The 18,775-nt window shown below is 46.7% G+C and overlaps 1 protein-coding gene across 1 annotated transcript in view; it reads right to left on the reverse strand.

Annotated features, from left to right (window-relative positions):
• Positions 1 to 18,775, reverse strand: part of LOC144484474 (clathrin light chain A-like) — a 41,528-nt gene that overhangs the window by 9,712 nt on the left and 13,041 nt on the right. The window contains exons 2-3 of the mRNA XM_078203031.1: positions 9,129 to 9,172; positions 5,696 to 5,807 (exon numbers count right to left, since the gene is read on the reverse strand). Coding sequence (XP_078059157.1) covers positions 5,696 to 5,807; positions 9,129 to 9,172 — 156 coding nt within the window. The remainder of the gene's footprint in view (positions 1 to 5,695; positions 5,808 to 9,128; positions 9,173 to 18,775) is intronic.

The following is an 18,775-nucleotide window of genomic DNA, read 5'->3' on the forward strand; positions in this document are numbered from 1 at the left end:
TCACAGCCACAGCTCAGATTCTGATATTAGAAATCAGATAGATGTGATACCCACTTCATATCATAAAAACTCCACACACTCCTGGAGCAGTGTGTAAAAATAGTTATACAGTTGAAAATATCTAGTTATCATTTTTGTTTTACATAATGTTAAACTTGTTGCTTGAGCTAAGCAACAATTCTGACAAGAAATGGAAGAATCTTTGACAAGCACACCTCATTGTTGAAAATCCACTTTCTTGTCGGTCGGTTGTGCTAAATGAGGGCTTGACAGGGTGGATGTGAGAGGATGTTTCTCCTTATGCCAGAAACTAGAACTAGGCCACACCATCCATGGGTCTCCCATTTAAGAAGTTTAACAACACCAGGTTAAAGTCCAACAGGTTTATTTGGTAGCAAAAGCCACACAAGCTTTCGGAGCTGCAAGCCCCTTCTTCAGGTGAGTGGGAATTCTGTTCACAAACAGAGCATATAAAGACACAAACTCAATTTACATGAATAATGGTTGGAATGCGAATACTTACAACTAATCCAGTCTTTAAGAAACAGAACAATGTGAGTGGAGAGAGCATCAAGACAGGCTAAAAAGATGTGTATTGTCTCCAGACAAGACAGCCAGTGAAATTCTGTGGGGGTTACAAATAGTGTGCCATGAACCCAATATCCCGCTTGAGGCCGTCCTCGTGTGTGCGGAACTTGGCTATCAGTTTCTGCTCAGCGACTCTGCGCCGTCGTGTGTCGTGAAGGCCGCCTTGGAGAACGCTTACCCGAATATCAGAGGCTGAATGCCCGTGACCGCTGAAGTGCTCCCCAACAGGAAGAGAAGTCTTGCCTGGTGATTGTCGAGCGGTGTTCATTCATCCGTTGTCGCAGCGTCTGCATAGTTTCCCCAATGTACCACGCCTCGGGACATCCTTTCTTGCAGCGTATCAGGTAGACAATGTTGGCCGAGTTGCAAGAGTATGTACCGTGTACCTGGTGGATGGTGTTCTCACGTGAGATGATGGCATCTGTGTCGATGATCCGGCACGTCTTGCAGAGGTTGCTGTGGCAGGGTTGTGTGGTGTCATGGTCACTGTTCTCCTGAAGGCTGGGTAGTTTGCTGCGGACAATGGTCTGTTTGAGGTTGTGCGGTTGTTTGAAGGCAAGAAGAGGGGGTGTGGGGATGGCCTTGGCGAGATGTTCGTCTTCATCAATGACATGTTGAAGGCTCCGGAGGAGATGCCGTAGCTTCTCCGCTTCGGGGAAGTACTGGACAACCTCATAAGAACAGGATATGGCACTCGACTCATTGATCAACAGTTCCAACGCGCCACAGCGAAAAACCGCACCGACCTCCTCAGAAGACAAACACGGGACACAGTGGACAGAGTACCCTTCGTTGTCCAGTACTTCCCCGGAGCGGAGAAGCTACGGCATCTCCTCCGGAGCCTTCAACATGTCATTGATGAAGACGAACATCTCGCCAAGGCCATCCCCACACCCCCACTTCTTGCCTTCAAACAACCGCACAACCTCAAACAGACCATTGTCCGCAGCAAACTACCCAGCCTTCAGGAGAACAGTGACCATGACACCACACAACCCTGCCACAGCAACCTCTGCAAGACATGCCGGATCATCGACACAGATGCCATCATCTCACGTGAGAACACCATCCACCAGGTACACGGTACATACTCTTGCAACTCGGCCAACGTTGTCTCCCTGATACGCTGCAAGAAAGGATGTCCCGAGGCGTGGTACATTAGGGAAACTATGCAGACGCTGCGACAACGGATGAATGAACACCGCTCGACAATCACCAGGCAAGACTGTTCTCTTCCTGTTGGGGAGCACTTCAGCGGTCACGGGCATTCGGCCTCTGATATTCGGGTAAGCGTTCTCCAAGGCGGCCTTCGCGACACACGACGGCGCAGAGTCGCTGAGCAGAAACTGATAGCCAAGTTCCGCACACACGAGGACGGCCTCAAGCGGGATATTGGGTTCATGGCACACTATTTGTAACCCCCACAGAGTTTCACTGGCTGTCTTGTCTGGAGACAATACACATCTTTTTAGCCTGTCTTGATGCTCTCTCCACTCACATTGTTTCGTTTCTTAAAGACTTGATTAGTTGTAAGTATTCGCATTCCAACCATTATTCATGTAAATTGAGGTTGTGTCTTTATAAACTCTGTTTGTGAACAGAATTCCCACTCACCTGAAGAAGGGGCTTAGAGCTCCGAAAGCTTGTGTGGCTTTTGCTACCAAATAAACCTGTTGGACTTTAACCTGGTGTTGTTAAACTTCTTACTGTGTTTACCCCAGTCCAACGCCGGCATCTCCACATCATGTCTCCCATTTAAAACAGAGATGAGAATTTTCTCTCTCAGAGTTTTTGGAACTCTCTTCCCCAGAGAAAGGTGGAGGCAGGGTCAGCGAATATGTTTAAGGCAGAGCTGGATAGATTCTTGGGGGTCGAAGGTTATCAAGGATAGGCAGAGTTGAGATCACAATCGCATCAACCAAAATCTTATGTCATGGTCAAACAAGCTTGAGAGGCTAAATGGCAAATAGTATTCTACTGAGGTTGGTTTAGAGGGAGCTGTCCAATGAATATCCATGAGCTCCTCTCATACTTTGAGGGGCAAACAGGTGGGCAGTTTAGCCTCAGTATTCTCACTCAAGGGGTTTGTAGCACATGGTGCATAGCAGATTGCTCCATCTGAGTTCTGGAATATAAGTATGAAACATGTTTTACAGTCTAGAAAGATGTGCCATCAGCTGAGGTTAATGACATCAAAGTCAACTTTTTTTTCACAAATATAAGAATGTGGGAACTGAAACATAGAAGATAGAACATAGAACACTACAGCGCAGTACAGGCCCTTCGGCCCTCGATGTTGGCTCTGCAATCTCTGAAAGGCTCTGCAATCTCCTCTCTATTGGCTGTTCCCCTGAAACAAGAACATTCCAGTCTTGCAGTCTCCTTTCAAAAACATCAATTATTTCACACTGGGCAAGAATTTAATTTCCATCGTTTAATTCAGCAAATTATTTTACCCATTCAAGGGATGTAGGTGTTGCTGACTGGGCCAGAATTTATTATCCATCTCTAATTGCCCTGGATACGGTGATGGTGCAGTCCATGTGGTACAGATGCATGATGTGGATGTGGCGGCCAGACCAGCAGAGCTGATTTAATATGATTGTGATTATGATGCTGGGGGAATTGGTTTCAGAGATTGGTTGCCTTGTCTTCCCACTTGGCTCTGAATATCCTGAGAGACATCACCAGTGGAAATGCTCCAGTGCCTGGAAGTGCCTTTGGTAGGTAACCAAAGCCTCACTGCTCTAGAGAAGCATGGTGAGAATAAAAGCATTGTAAACTGAAGCCTTTGTCCTGTTGTGGAAATCTTGGTCGTCAAAGACCAAGTTGCAGCAATTTTGGAAGGCTGTTCTAGCAGAGCAGGTTCTGGATCTTCTCCTTGTGACCAAAGCAGATCCTCTTATCGACACTTAAAGCTGCCACTCAACCTCAAGCAGAAAGTGTTTTAAGGACATTCTGAAGGCCTCGCTGAAAAGGGGATGAATTGGAATTGGTGCATGGCAAGAAAGTGCCACAAACAGTGCCACGTGGCAGCACCTCATTCAATAAAACACAACACCGTCAGAAACTGACTGCAGAAACTCTACTACAGAGAAGCAACAAAAGTGGAAGGGGAGGGCAGAACCCTGGCTTGAGCACACTCCTCACTCAGGGCAATGCCTATTTTCTCTGACGAAAGAACTGTGACTCCAGGATTGATCTGCTGAGTCACCTGATAACACATAAATCACAAAGCCAGGGATTGATGAAAACAATGGTGTCGATACACCCACACTCTATTAGGAAGTTAGTTCCTAGGATTTGAGGCAGTGACAGTGGAGCAGCAGTGAAGTAGTCAGGATGGAGTGTGGTTCGATGGGGAAGTTGTATGTGGTGCTGTTCCCATGTACCCGCTGCCCTTGTCCTTCCAGACAGAGAGGTCAAAGATTCGGATGGTGCTGTTATGTTTCACTGAATTTGTCAACCTTTAACCAATCACAGATCATTCTACACCTTGGCAAGTTCAAGGTTCTTATCAGATAAAAACTTATATACCTCTTCCCAGTAACTGAATGTTTGATAAATGTTGAATCTTTTATTTGTTTATGGGATGTGGCCGTCAAAGGCAAAGCCTGCATTATTGCCCATCTCTAATCGCCTTTGAGAAGGTGATGGTGTAGGTACACCCACATTGCTGTTAGGGAGGGAGTTCCAGGATTTTGACCCAGCGCCAGTGAAGGAACTGAGATATATTTCCAAGTCAGGATGATCTGTGGCTTGGAGGGGAACCTGCAGGGAGTGGTGTTCCCATGTATCTGCTGCCCTTGTCCCTCCAGATGGTAGAAGTCATGGGTTTGGAAGGTGCTGTTGAAGGAGTCTTGATGAGTTGCTGCACTGCATCTTGTAGATAGTGCACACGGCTGTCACTGTGTGTCACTGGTGGAGGGAGTGATGGTCTATGGAAGGGGTGCCAATCAAGTGGGTTGCTTTATCCTAGATGGTGTTGAACTTCTTGAGGGTTATTGGAGCCGCACTCATCCAGACAAGTGAAGAGTATTCCATCACACTCCTGACTTAGGCCTTTTATGTAAAGGACGACATAGAACATTCAGCTCAGAAACAGGCCTTTTGATCCAGCAGTCTATGCTGGTGTTTATCCTCCATTCAAACCTCGTCCCATCTTTCCTCATCTGAATCTATCCCCTTCTCCCCTGTATGTTTGTCTAGTCTCCTCGTAAATGCATCTGCAGGTCTCGCAGATGGTGAACAATGTTTAGGGAGTCAGGAGGTGAGATGCACACTTGAGAATTGCCAGCAGGCTGCAACATGTTGATAGTGGGGGATTCAGTGATAGGATTGGGTGTACAGGGGTCTCCTTCCTCCGAGTCCACACACCCTCTGGGCAGCATTCTGCTTGGGAACTCATGCAGCCACCATAACATAGGTCTGAAGTTTGACTGGGGTGGAGTGTGAGGTGAGGCTGGGGGAGTGGGAGTGGGCAGACAAAGACAAGGGGGAAATGTGAAAGGAGGGCTATGTGAAGCTCCCATTGGGTGGGGGCGTGAGTATCTGCACACAGCCTCCAGATGGGGTGGATATGGATCTGCATGAGCAAGGGTGCTTTGCAGGCAACGGGCTCAGGATGGGGGTTGTGCGTCAGTGTCCACCCCGTAACAATAGGATCCAGTATTAGTGGAGGAGGCAGAAGAATAACAGGTGGCATTTTGACATAACTAACCTTTCTCATCCCCCAGTAATATCCGAGTAAATATCTCTGCACCCTTTCCAAGGCCTTTTTACCCTTTCTAGCATGTGGTCCCAGAATTGGACACACTACTCCAGCTGATTCATAAAAATTTGGTGTAATTTCCTGTAAGCCTCTATTTATAAATCCAGGAATTGCATTTTTTAACTACCTTCTCAACTTGTTTTTCCACCCTCAATGATTTTTGTGGGTTCACTCGCTGGTTTCTCTGTTCCTGCACCCTCAGAATTGGAACAATTTATCCTGACTTCCTTCATTCTTCCCTTCACAATGAATCATTTCACACGTTTCTGTTAAATTTCCCCTGCCACGCGTCTGCCCATTTCACCCAAATTCCCCGGGTGATTATAGATTGCTTACCCAGCTCTGCTAAGTGTTTTATTTGCTCTTCTCTCCATTTGCGGATACTGTCAGGCTCTTGGTGTAACTGGTCTGCTTGTGAAATAGCCGAATATGCATCAGCGCCATTCTCCTGTCAAAAGAGGGATTTTAAAAACTGGATCAGTTGATTTCAACAATAATTAATGATATTAATTAGCAAGCGAATAGACTGGCTGCGAGATTCCCAGGGCTGGGAAGCAGTGGTTTGCTATTGGACTAGATTCTAACGGACTCAGGAATTTTTCCAGTGTTGATTGGCCTGACACAGCTCCAGGAAAGCCACAAATTGGGATTCTAACGGGCTACAAACAGGCATGAGAGGATCTTAACGCCCTCATTACTCTACATTCACTCAATATAATTCAGGCTACACCACCTCTTTGTGCTGCTTGGTCTGTTCCAATAACTTCTGCACCCAGTTGGGACGATGGGGGTGATTCTCCCAAAAAATTCGAAGATCGAATTTGCTTAAAAACGGGAGTAAATCACGCTGTTCTTTTCAGCAGGAGTTTCAAAATGAATCTCCCACACTCTGTGCACTGCTGAGTGCCCTAGCGTGATTCACCCTAAAAACCAGTGGGCGGGTCCTATACCCGCTGAAGAGGCCGGCAGCAGAGCGCTGAGAGGGCCACTGTGCATGTGCCAATCTGTCAGCACTGAGATCGGCGCAGGCACAGTGGCCCCTCCTGATCGCTGGCCAGCCCCGTGACCCCCGCAACGCCGGCCCTCTCACCCCCCACCCGCACCCTCTCCACACACACACACACACAGGAGTCTAACCCTAAGGATCTAACTGTAGTGCTGCAAGAAATTCAAGGACCTTACGCAAATGATTTAAGGTATCTTCAAATATCACATCTGAACAAGTGCTCTAGTAATCCCAGCCATCACTTATCAACTAACAATCTCTGTCAATCAATGCTCACAGCTAGCCAGCAGATGCTTCCTCTCACTCTCATACATTTAGCACTGCTGCAAGCCTCACATCCACATCTCACAGTTTGAACATACTGCCGCCTAATCAACCATGAGGGCCACATGACCCAAACATATTGCACCAATCACTGATAAACTTCCATCTCTCTCCCAGGACAAGGTGGTGCAACTGAAAGGAAGGAAAAGAGGTGTAGCTGCGTGTTCTAATCTCCATGGAGCTGGCAGTGCTGAGTGTTATTAGAATTGCTGAGGCGAGCGGAAAACATTGAAGATGCTAATGCTCCTTCTCACATCCCACTTTCTCCTCTTCCCACGCTCTTCTGATTTACAAGCTGCAGACGATGTAAACATGCACCTCTTACTGGTCCCTCCTCTCCTAACCACAACCTTACCCTTCCACCACAGGCCAGACCCGCTGAGTTCCTCCAGCATTTCCTGTTTTTATTATCCTTATACTGTTCTCTTTCCAGAAACTCAAGAAGTGTGTTTCCTCTAGGTGCTCCGGTTTCCTCCTACAGTCCAAAGATGTGTAGGTTAGGTGATTGGCCATGGTAAATATACAGGGTTACGGGGATAGAATGGGGAGGTGGCCTGGGTAAGATGCTCTTTCGGAGAGTCGGTACAGACCTGATGGGCCAAATGGCCTCCTTCTGCAAGGTCGAATACTATGGTACCAAGCGAAGCAAGGAACAGCAAGAAGATAGGGATGATGGAGACACAGTGTCAATTCATTTCGCAATCGCTTCCACCAGTTCTCGGATTGACACTGTGCATAATTTAGAGGATAGGTTGAAGGTCAGTTGTGAATGTGGTGAGACAATAAATACACCTACATTGCAGCTAGGATGGGAACAAGGATAGCATTGCCCAGAGGACAAGGTCACACAAATTCCAATGTCGAGGACTCAGATACACAGTTTGATAGGTCAGGTTAGAGGAGGAAGCGAATGGATGTAAATAATGAAACTTGCCAGAATGTAACGGCGCCATAGCAGTAAACTCACTGGATTAGTAATCCAGAGGCCCAGGTTAAGGCTCTGGGGGACACGGGTTCAAATCCCACCATGACAGCTGGTGGAATTTAAATTCAATCAATAAATCTGGAATTAAAAGCTATTCTCAATGAAACTATCATCAATTATTGTAAAAAACATCTAGTTCACAAATGTCCTTGGGGGAAAAGAAACTTGCGGCCTTACCCAGTCTGGCCAAATGTGACTTCAGACCCACAGCAACTGCTCTCTGAAATGGGAGGGAGAGCCACTCAGTTTCAAGGGCAATTAGCGAAGGGCAACAAATCCCAGCCTCGTCAGTGACGCCCACATCCCATAAAAGAATTAAAAAGGAAATCAACCAGCAACTGACCTGCAGTTTGCAATCACTGTAAATACCACAGAGTCGGGTAGGGTGCGGGTGCACGGATCCTTCCTCTTACTGAATGCATGTTCCGCTGTGTGAGGTTAACACAGCACATTATCTGGAGCTTTGAGTTCCAAAGTGGTAGTGTTAGCATCAAATCCGTATTGTACGCTGACTGACCTGCTCTGATACTTCCAATGACTGTTCATTGCGTGCACCAAGATGGCATCCACCAGGATCCTGGTCATAAGTGTGTGCATGTGTGTGGACACCATTGTGGAATCCTAAAGGCACTCAGTGAGACTAAAAACAGATGCTACTGAGTCTAATTTCTTGCCTCTTGTTCTCATTTTGACTGTCTCTGGTACACTGGGTCTAAGTACCCCGTTCACTGGGACAAAAAGCCCACCTGCATTAGAATAGTGCATTGAGAAATTGCTCAGTGCAGAAGCTGGGGGGTTGGGGGTAGATAATGGAGGGACGATATCTCAGGTGAAAAGTTTGGTGTGTGTTTGGGTTGTCACCATAAAGCAAGGAACACAAGGGGCACAGGCCAAGCTGAGGACTGGTGTTATAGACCACATTTGTTTAGTTGATACCTGACCTTTGGGTTGGTTTATGCCACAAGTTATATAATACTGTAAAAAAACCAAGCGATTTGGTGATTGATCTAGTAAATGGTGTTAAAGATCTGCCGTGGTCTTACTAACTGGCTTGAGAGTCCAGATGCCCTAACCACTCGCTCAACCTGTCCGGCTACCTTCAGTGATTTGTGCACTTATACCCCCAGGTTCCTCTGCTTCTGCTTTAGAATTGTACCCTTTGTTTTATATTATCTCAGCGCATTCTTCCTACCAAAATGAATCACTTCACACTTCTCTGCATTAAATGTCATCTGCCACTTGTCTGCTAATTCCTCCAACCTGTCTGTGTTCTTTTGAAGTTTAACACATTCTCCTCACAATTCCTTCCAAGTTCACGTCATCTGCAAGTTTTGAAATTGTGCTGTGCGCACCAAGGTCTCGGGCCCAGCCCACACATTCCCACCACACTCTTCTCACAAGCCTCACACGGATTAAAAAACACACAAAAAAGGTTACAGCAAACTGCAACATACCTGACACGAGTCTCCATTAACAGCATCCAGTTCATCAGTTACATCTGAAAAGAACAACAGGACCACATCAGTGTTAGTAAGAACATACCACTGATGGATAAAACCCCCACAGTGGCCTAGACCTGCAGAGTTTCACTGGCTGTCTTGTCTGGAGACAATACACATCTTTTTAGCCTGTCTTGATGCTCTCTCCACTCACATTGTTTTGTTTCTTAAAGACTTGATTAGTTGTAAGTATTCGCATTCCAACCATTATTCATGTAAATTGAGTTTGTGTCTTTATATGCTCTGTTTGTGAACAGAATTCCCACTCACCTGAAGAAGGGGCTTAGAGCTCCGAAAGCTTGTGTGGCTTTTGCTACCAAATAAACCTGTTGGACTTTAACCTGGTGTTGTTAAACTTCTTACTGGATAAAGAATACTGCAGCCATTCACACTGCCTTCACTGCTTTCTGTTTGAAAGATGCACAAAAACAGTTTTACTTAAACCTAATGAGTGAAGTGTACTCACTCCAGGAGTCGCAAGCTCTGTTGTTTATAGTATATATAAATGATCTGGAGGAAAATATGGGTGATCCCAGGGTGAAAGTGTCAATTACAAGGGGGCACAGGTTCAAGGTGAGAGGGGGAAAGTTTAAGGGAGATGTGCGGGAGAAGTTTTTCATGCAAAGTGGTGGGTGCCTGGAAAACACTGCCAGAGGAGGTGGTGGAAGCAGACACATTAGCAACATTTATGAGGCATCTGGATGGGTCCATTAATAGGGACAGAATAGACGGATATGGACCGAGTAAGGACAGAGGGTTTTTTGTTGGGAGGTCTGTAGTACGCTCCCAACATTGTGACACACCTGCCGTGGTGATTTTAGACAGCTCTGTGATCAAAGTCTACATTCTGGTCTGTGGACTGTGAAACCTTTGAAGTGGCCTGGTCACTTTAATCTCCATGCCCCCTGGACATGTGGCAGGTTTCCAAATCACAGCAGCGCTCCCCCTCAGAAGGGAATCCTCTTTCTCTCGCAAAGAAATTGCAAGTGTGAGAAGTCCCCTTTCAAGTCAGTCAGTTTTACGAGGGGTGAATTCTCTTCTCCACAGCTGCTCACTTAGCCCCATTCTTTTAACACTGCATTTATTTAAAATCTCTGCGCCTTCATAGAAAGCTGAAAGCCTTTGAAATCCCTTCAAACCCTTTGAAAAGCCTTGTTTCTATTCAATTTCAGTACAATCCTTCTACAAAGAACAAAGAACAGTACAGCACAGGAAACAGGCCCTTCAGCCCTCCAAGTCTGTGCCGCTCATTGGTCCAACTAGACCATTCGTTTGTATACCTATTCTAGCTCTCTTTTGATTGACAGCTTAATGGTTTTTAGACAGCATGCAGTCAGCTTTGTTTATTGATTTTTTTCCTTCATGGCCGAATGCATCTCAAGTATCCCCCTCTCCTATTGTCCTAACAGCAAATGTTTACACAAAAGAGGAACTGAAAAGCAGCCAGCTGCTTTTGAGGTTCCTGCAGCTACAGACACTTTTTAAGGGCGCCTTGATATCGATGAAGGCGGGCTGGCTGGCGTGCCTCCCATTATGCATATTTTTACACACTAAAGGTGGGTGAATCCCACCTGGGAGGCCCGACCAGCACCAGCAGAAAACACTTTTTCGCCAGGTGTAATGTGCCGTCAATAAGAGCTAAATGGTACAATTTAAAAGTGGGTGCTGGAAGACAGAGACTCAAAGCAGTAGGGGGATAGAAGAGGAGATTGAGGACAGTACAGAAGTTAAAGAGAGCACATTAAGTAGCAAAGGGTAAATGTATGGGGATAGGGCCTGGGTGGGATTGTGGTTGGTGCAGACTCGATGGGCCGAATAGGCTCCTTCTGCACTGTAGGGATTCTATAATTAAATCCTGAAAGAATGAGACCCTACACTTCTAATAATTTGTTTTCATTGCCATAAAGGTTGGTCATTAAAGGGATACTTAGATAGAATTGGACAGGACAGGACTTGACGCTGTGATTAATTTAATTCCTATCGACCACACAAATACAGCAGCTTCAGCTGATTCAATGGTGAGCCAGACAGTGAGGTGCCATTTTTATGAAACGAACAATGGACAGCATGACACAAGCAGCAGCACCTGGATTTCACTATTTAATGGTACCTCTAACCCTTGCCTGAATCTGCTTTAGCATTTACGTATAATTAAGGGCATGCGCTATTAGCCTCACTGTTATTTTGACAACAAATTCTGGCCCAATATAAATTAGCACCATTTATTGTCAGGAGGTTGTAATTTGGAATTAGAAAGGATAATCCATCTCAACACATTAAACAGAGCTAAGAATAAACCAGTTTAACTGAACTATCATTACTCAACACTCTGTGAAACTTCATTTTTTCAATTACTGCCTCTTTGGACCCACAGGAAAGAAAAACACAAAACCGCTTATTAAACTGCATGAAATTTATTACAAATGTCAAACTTTCATCTCTTTTGAATCTATCTTAAGGGTTCCCACTAATAGGTTGCAGCTTGAACAGGTTACGGTAATCAGTCACTCTGTTTACTTATCACAAAATAAACATGAAATCCAGGTAATCCATCCATTCAGAAAATGAGTTAATCGATTAGTAAAACAGGTTACTGGTTGTTGTAATTGTCACTCTTGCCAAATGAAACCTCACACCGAATTTTACAAGCCAGAAATAGGCCAGTTATTCCAGCTGTCATTGTTTATGCTCCCCCCATCCTACTGCATCTCATACTATCACCATAGCCTTTCTTTCTTTCTCTTTTACATGTTAATTTAATTTTCCTTTAAATGTATCTATGTTATTCACTTCAACTACCAATCCTCAACTACTAATCTTCGCTTTATTCTTGATGCTATGCACTAGTGAATATAGAAATAACAGGCCTGGCAGGAGGAGGGCATTCCATTCTTGGGACCTGCCTTGGGGGGGAGGGGGACCTGTATAATAAGGAAGGATTGTCCCAAAAACAGCAGGAACGAATGTCCTCATGGGCAGCTTGCTCATGCTGTTGGGGAGGATTTAAATTAACTTGGCAGTGGAGTGGGAACCAAGATGCAGCAGTGAGAAGAATAAACAAGTTGTACAAAGGACTGGGAGAAGCATAGGATTACATAGGATATACAGCACAGAAACAGGCCATTTAGCCCAACCAGTCCATGTTGATGTTTATGCTCCATCTGAACCTCCTCCCATCTTTCCACATCTAAATCTACCCTCCTCTCTATTCCCTTCACTCTCAGATGCCTGTCTAGCTTCTCCTTAAATACATCTACACTATCTGCTTCAACCACTCTCTGTGAGAGTGAGTCCCACATTCTCAGTACTCTCTGGGTAAAGAGGTTTCTTCGGAATTCCCGATTGGATTTCTTGGTATCTTATATTGGCAGCCTCTACTTACGCTCTTCCCCACAATTAACTGGAAACATTCTTTCTGCATCCACTCTATAAAACTTGTTATCATCTTAAAGACCTCTATTAGGTCGGCATTCTTTTTCTATTCGATAGCAAACCCAATCTGTGGTTCCTTTCCTGATACGTAAACCCATGCATTTTTGATTCCATCCTTGTAAATCTTCTCTGCACCCTCTCCAGTGCCTCTATATCCTATCTTTAATGTAGTATGTGGAACTGCACACAGAGTTCTAACCAAGCTTTGGGATCTAAAGCAGTAGGGAGACAGAAGAGAAGTTTGAGGACAGCACAGAAGTTAAAGAGAGCACATTAATTAGTAAAGGCAGTGTCAGTAATCCTAGTACCAGACAGATCAGACAGAGGCAAGACAGAGAGCAAGGGAAATCCAGATTAAACTGCATTTGTTTCAATGCAAGAGGCCTGACGGGCAAGGCAGAAGAACTCAGGGCATGGATGGATACGGGGGACTGGGATATTATGGCAATTACTGAAACATGGCTAAGGGAGGGACAGGACTGATAGCTCAATGTTCCAGGGTACAGATGCTATAGGAAAGATAGAACAGGAGGTAAGAGAGGAGGGGGAGTTGCACTTTTGATTAGGGAAAGCATCACGGCTGTACTGAGGGGATATATCCGAGGGTTCGGCCACTGAGTCTATATGGGTAGAACTGAGAAATAAGAAGGGGGAGATCACTTTGATAGGGTTGTACTATAGGCCCCCAAATAGTCAGCGGGAAATTGAGGAGCAAATATGTCAGGAGATTACAGATAGCTCCAAGAAAAATAGGATGGTAATAGTCAGAGATTTTAACTTTCCCAACATTGACTGGGACAGCCATAGTATTAGAGGGTTGGATGGAGAGAAATTTGTTGAGTGTATTCAGGAGGAATTTCTCATTCAGTATGTGGATGGCCCGACTAGAGAGGGGGCAAAACCTGACCTCCTCTTGGGAAATAAGGAAGGGCAGGTGACAGAAGTGTTAGTGAGGGATCACTTTGGGACCAGTGATCACAATTCTATTAGTTTTAAGACAGCTATGGAGAATGATAGGTCTGTCCCAAAAGTTAATATTCTAAATTAATATTAATTTAATATTCTAAATGGGCGGCACGGTAGCACAGTGGTTAGCACTGCTGCTTCACAGCTCCAGGGATCTGGGTTCGATTTCCGGCTTGGGTCACTGTCTGTGTGGAGTTTGCACATTCTCCTCGTGTCTGCATGGGTTTCCTCCGGGTGCTCCGGTTTCCTCCCACAGTCCAAAGATGTGCGGGTTAGGTTGATTGGCCATGCTAAAAATTGCCCTTAGTGTCCTGAGATGCGTAGGTTAGAGGGATTAGTGGGTAAATCTGTAGGAATATGGGGGTAGGGCCTGGGTGGGATTGTGGTCGGTGCAGACTCGATGGGCCGAATGGCCTCTCTCTGCACTGTAGGGTTTCTATGAAATTGGGGCAAGGCCAATTTTGATGGTATCAGGCAGGAACTTTCAAAAGTTAATTGGAGGAGTCTGTGGGAAGGAAAAGGGATGTCTGGTAAGTGGCATGCTTTCAAAAGTGTGTTAACCAGGGTTCAGGATAAACACATTCCTCTTAGAGTGAAGGGCAAGGCTGGCAGAAGTCGGGAACCCTGGATGACTCGGGATATTGAGGCCCTGGTCAAGAAGAAGAAAGAGACACATGACGTGCATAGGCAGCTGGGATCAAGTGAATCTCTTGAAGAGTATTGGGGGTGCAGGAGTAGAGTTAAGAGAGAAATCAGGAGGGCAAAAAGGGGACACGAGATTGTTTTGGCAGATAAGGCAAAGGAGAATCCAAAGAGCTTCTACAAATACATAAAGGGCAAAAGAGTAACAAGGGAGAGAGTAGGGCCTCTTAAGGATCAACAAGGTAATCTATGTGCAGATCCACAAGAGATGGGTAAGATCCTAAATGAATATTTCTCATCAGTATTTACTGTTGAGAAAAGCATGGATGTTAGGGAACTTGGGGAATTAAATAGTGATGTCTTGAGGAGTGTACATATTACAGAGAAGGAGGTGCTGGAAGTCTTAAAGCGCATCAAGGTAGACAAATCTGCGGGGCGTTGTGGGAGGCTAGGGAGGGAATTGTGGGTCCACTAGCCGAGATATTTGAATCATCGATAGTCACGGGTGAGATGCCTGAAGATTGGAGAGTGGCAAATGTTGTGCCTTTGTTTAAAAAGGGAAAAGCCTGGGAACTACAGGCCAGTGAGCCTCACATCTGTGGTGGGTAAATTGTTGGAAGGTATTTTGAGAGACAGGATCTACAGGCATTTAGAGATGCAAGAACTGATTAGGGACAGTCAGAATGGCTTTGAGAGTGGAAAATCATGTCTCACAAATTTAATTGAGTTTTTTGAAGGGGTAACCAAGAAGGTAGATGAGGGCAGTGCAGTTGATGTTGTCTACATGGACTTTAGCAAGCTCTTTGACAAGGTATCGCATGGTAGGTTATTGCATTAAGTTAAATCTCACGGGATCCTTGGTGAGGTATCTAAAGGGATACAAAATTGGCTTCTTGACCGAAGCCAGAGGGTGGTTGTAGAGAGTTGTTTTTCAAACTGGAGGCCTGTGACCAGCGGTGTGCCTCAGGGATCAGTGCTGGGCCCACTGTTATTTGTCATTTATATTAATGATTTGGATGAGAATATAGGGGGCATGGTTAGTAAGTTTGCAGATGACACCAAGATTGGTGGCATGGTGGACAGTGAGGAAGGTTACCTCCAATTGCAGTGGGATCTTGATCAATTGGGCCAGTGGGCTGACGAATGGCAGATGGAGTTTAATTTAGACAAATGCGAGGTGATGCATTTTGGTAGATTGAACCAGGGCAGGACTTACTCAGTTAATGGTAGGGCGATGGGGAGAGTTACAGAACAAAGAGATCTAGGGGTACATGTTCATAGCTCCTTGAAAGTGGAGTCACAGGTGGACAGAGTGGTGAAGAAGGCATTCAGCATGCTTGTTTTCATCGGTCAGAACACTGAATACAGGAGTTGGAACGTCTTGTTGAAGTTGTACAAGACATTGGTAAGGCCACACTTGGAATACTGTGTGCAATTCTGGTCACCCTATTATAGAAAGGATATTATTAAACTAGAAAGAGTGCAGAAAAGATTTACTAGGATGCTACCGGGACTTGATGGTTTGAGTTATAAGGAGAGGCTGAATAGACTGGGACTTTTTTCTCTGGAGCGTTGGAGGCTGAGGGGTGATCTTATAGAGGTCTATAAAATAAAGAGGGGCATAGACAAGGTAGATAGACAATATCTTTTCCCAAAGGTAGGGGAGTCTAAAACTAGAGGGCATAGGTTTAAGGTGAGAGGGGAGAGATACAAAAGTGTCCAGAGGGGCAATTTTTTCACAGAGGGTGGTGAGTGTCTGGAACGAGCTGCCAGAGGTAGTAGTAGAGGCGGGTACAATTTTATCTTTTAAAAAGCATTTAGATAGTTACATGGATACGATGGGTATAGAGGGTATATATGGGCCAAATGCGGGTAATTGGGATTAGTTTAGGGGTTAAAAAAAAAAGGGCGGCATGGACAAGTTGGGCCGAAGGGCCTGTTTCCATGCTGTAAACCTCGATGACTCTATGACTCTAAGCTTCGATACTGGTTTAACAACCCTACTTTTCAATTCCATTCCTCTCGAAATGAAGCCGAGTGCTGGTTTGATATTTTATTGTTTTGCTAACCTGTGCAGTAACTTCTAATGATTGGTGTGTCTGTTCTCCAAGGTTCCTTTGTTCCTCTTCCCATCCAGACTCACATCTTCCAAGTAATAAGTGACCTCTTAATACCTTCGACCACTTCATTTGCCAATTATTTGCCCATTCTGCCTGTTTATTAAGGTCCTCCTGTAATCTGTTGCCGTCGTCCTCAGCATTGACTATTCGCCCCCAATTTCGTATCATCTGCAAATCTAGAATTGTGTTTATTGATTCAAAATTCCAAATCATAGAATCATAGAATCCCTACAGTACAGAACGAGGCCATTTGGCCCATCGAGTCAGCACAGACCATAATCCCATCCAGGCCCTATTCCCGTAACCATACGCATTTACCCTGCTAACCCCCTGACTCTAAGAGTCAATCTAGCATGGCCAATCAACCTAACCCGCACATCTTTGGACTGTGGGAGGAAACCAGAGCACTCGGAGGAAACCTACGCAGACACGGGGAGAATGTGCAAACTCTACACAGACAGTGACCCGAGCAGGGAATTGAACCCGGATCCCTGGTGCTGTGAGGCAGCAGTGCTAACCACTGTGCCGCCATGTCGCCCCTGACCACTGTGCCGCTGTGCCACGCCTAACCACTGTGCCACCGTGCCGCCCATAACCACTGTGCCACCTCTAACCACTTTTCTGCCATGCCGCTCCTAACCACTGTGCCGCCCCTAACCACTGTGCCGCCCCTAACCACTGTGCCACCCCTAATCACTGTGCCACCGTGCTGCCCTTAATCACTGTGCCACCGTGCTGCCCTTAATCACTGTGCCACTGTGCCGCCCATAACCACTGTGCCGCCCCTAATCACTGTGCCGTCGTGCCACCCATAACCACTGTGCCGCTCCTAACCACTGTGCTGCCGTGCCACCCCTAACCACTGTGCTGCCATGCTGCCCCTAACCACTGTGCCGCTGTGCCGCCCCTAATCACTGTGCCGTCATGCCACCCATAACCACTGTGCCGCTCCTAACTACTGTGCCACCATGCTGCCCCTAGCCGCTGTGCCGCCCCTAATCACTGTGCCGCTGTGCCGCCCCTAACCACTGTGCCGCTGTGCCGCCCCTAATCACTGTGCCGCCGTGCCGCCCCTAACCACTGTGCCGCTGTGCCGCCCCTAATCACTGTGCCGCCGTGCCGCCCCTAACCACTGTGCCGCTGTGCCGCCCCTAATCACTGTGCCGCCGTGCCGCCCCTAACCACTGTGCCGCTGTGCCGCCCCTAATCACTGTGCCGCCGTGCCGCCCCTAATCACTGTGCCGCTGTGCCGCCCCTAATCACTGTGCCGCCGTGCCGCCCCTAATCACTGTGCCGCTGTGCCGCCCCTAATCACTGTGCCGCCGTGCCGCCCCTTACCACTGTGCCACCGTGCCGCCCCTTACCACTGTGCTGCCATGCTGCCCATAACCACTGTGCCGCCGTGCCGCCCCTAATCACTGTGCCGCCGTGCCGCCCCTAATCACTGTGCCACCATGCTGCCCCTAACCACTGTGCCACCATGCTGCCCCTAACCACTGTGCCACCGTGCCGCCCCTTACCACTGTGCTGCCATGCTGCCCATAACCACTGTGCCGCCGTGCCGCCCCTAATCACTGTGCCACCATGCTGCCCCTAATCACTGTGCCGCCGTGCCGCCCCTAATCACTGTGCCACCATGCTGCCCCTAATCACTGTGCCACCATGCTGCCCCTAATCACTGTGCCACCATGCTGCCCCTAATCACTGTGCCGCCGTGCCGCCCCTAATCACTGTGCCACCATGCTGCCCCTAACCACTGTGCCACCATGCTGCCCCTAACCACTGTGCCACCGTGCCGCCCCTAATCACTGTGCCGCCCCCTAACCACTGTGCCACCATGCTGCCCCTAACCACTGTGCCACCGTGCCGCCCCTAACCACTGTGCCACCATGCTGCCCCTAACCACTGTGCCACCGTGCCGCCCCTTACCACTGTGCTACCATGCTGCCCATAACCACTGTGCCACCATGCCGTCCCTAATCACTGTGCCGCCCCCTAACCACTGTGCCACCGTGGTTCATGTAAATTGTGAGCAATGATTCCAGCACTGATCTCTTTCTGATTGGCAGTTAGTGACTAGTGGGGTTCCGCAGGGATCTGTGCTAGGACCCCAACTGTTCATATTATATATTAATGATTTGGAAGAGGAAACTGAATGTATTATCTCCAAATTTGCAGATAATACAAAGTTGGGTGGGAGAGTGAGCTGTGAGGAGGATGCAGAGATGCTTCAGTGTGATTTGGACAGGCTGTGTGTGTGGACATCTGCATGGCAGATGCAGTATAATGTGGATAAATATGAGGTTATCCATTTTGGTAGCAATAATAGAAAGAGAGATTATTACTTGAATGAGTATAAATTGAGAGAGGTGGATACTCAACGAGACCTTAGTGTCCTCCTGCATCAGTCACTGAGAGTAAGTACGCAGGTACAGCAGGCAG

This window comes from Mustelus asterias, chromosome 1 (assembly GCF_964213995.1).
Source record: "Mustelus asterias chromosome 1, sMusAst1.hap1.1, whole genome shotgun sequence".
NCBI classification, from domain to species: domain Eukaryota; kingdom Metazoa; phylum Chordata; class Chondrichthyes; order Carcharhiniformes; family Triakidae; genus Mustelus; species Mustelus asterias.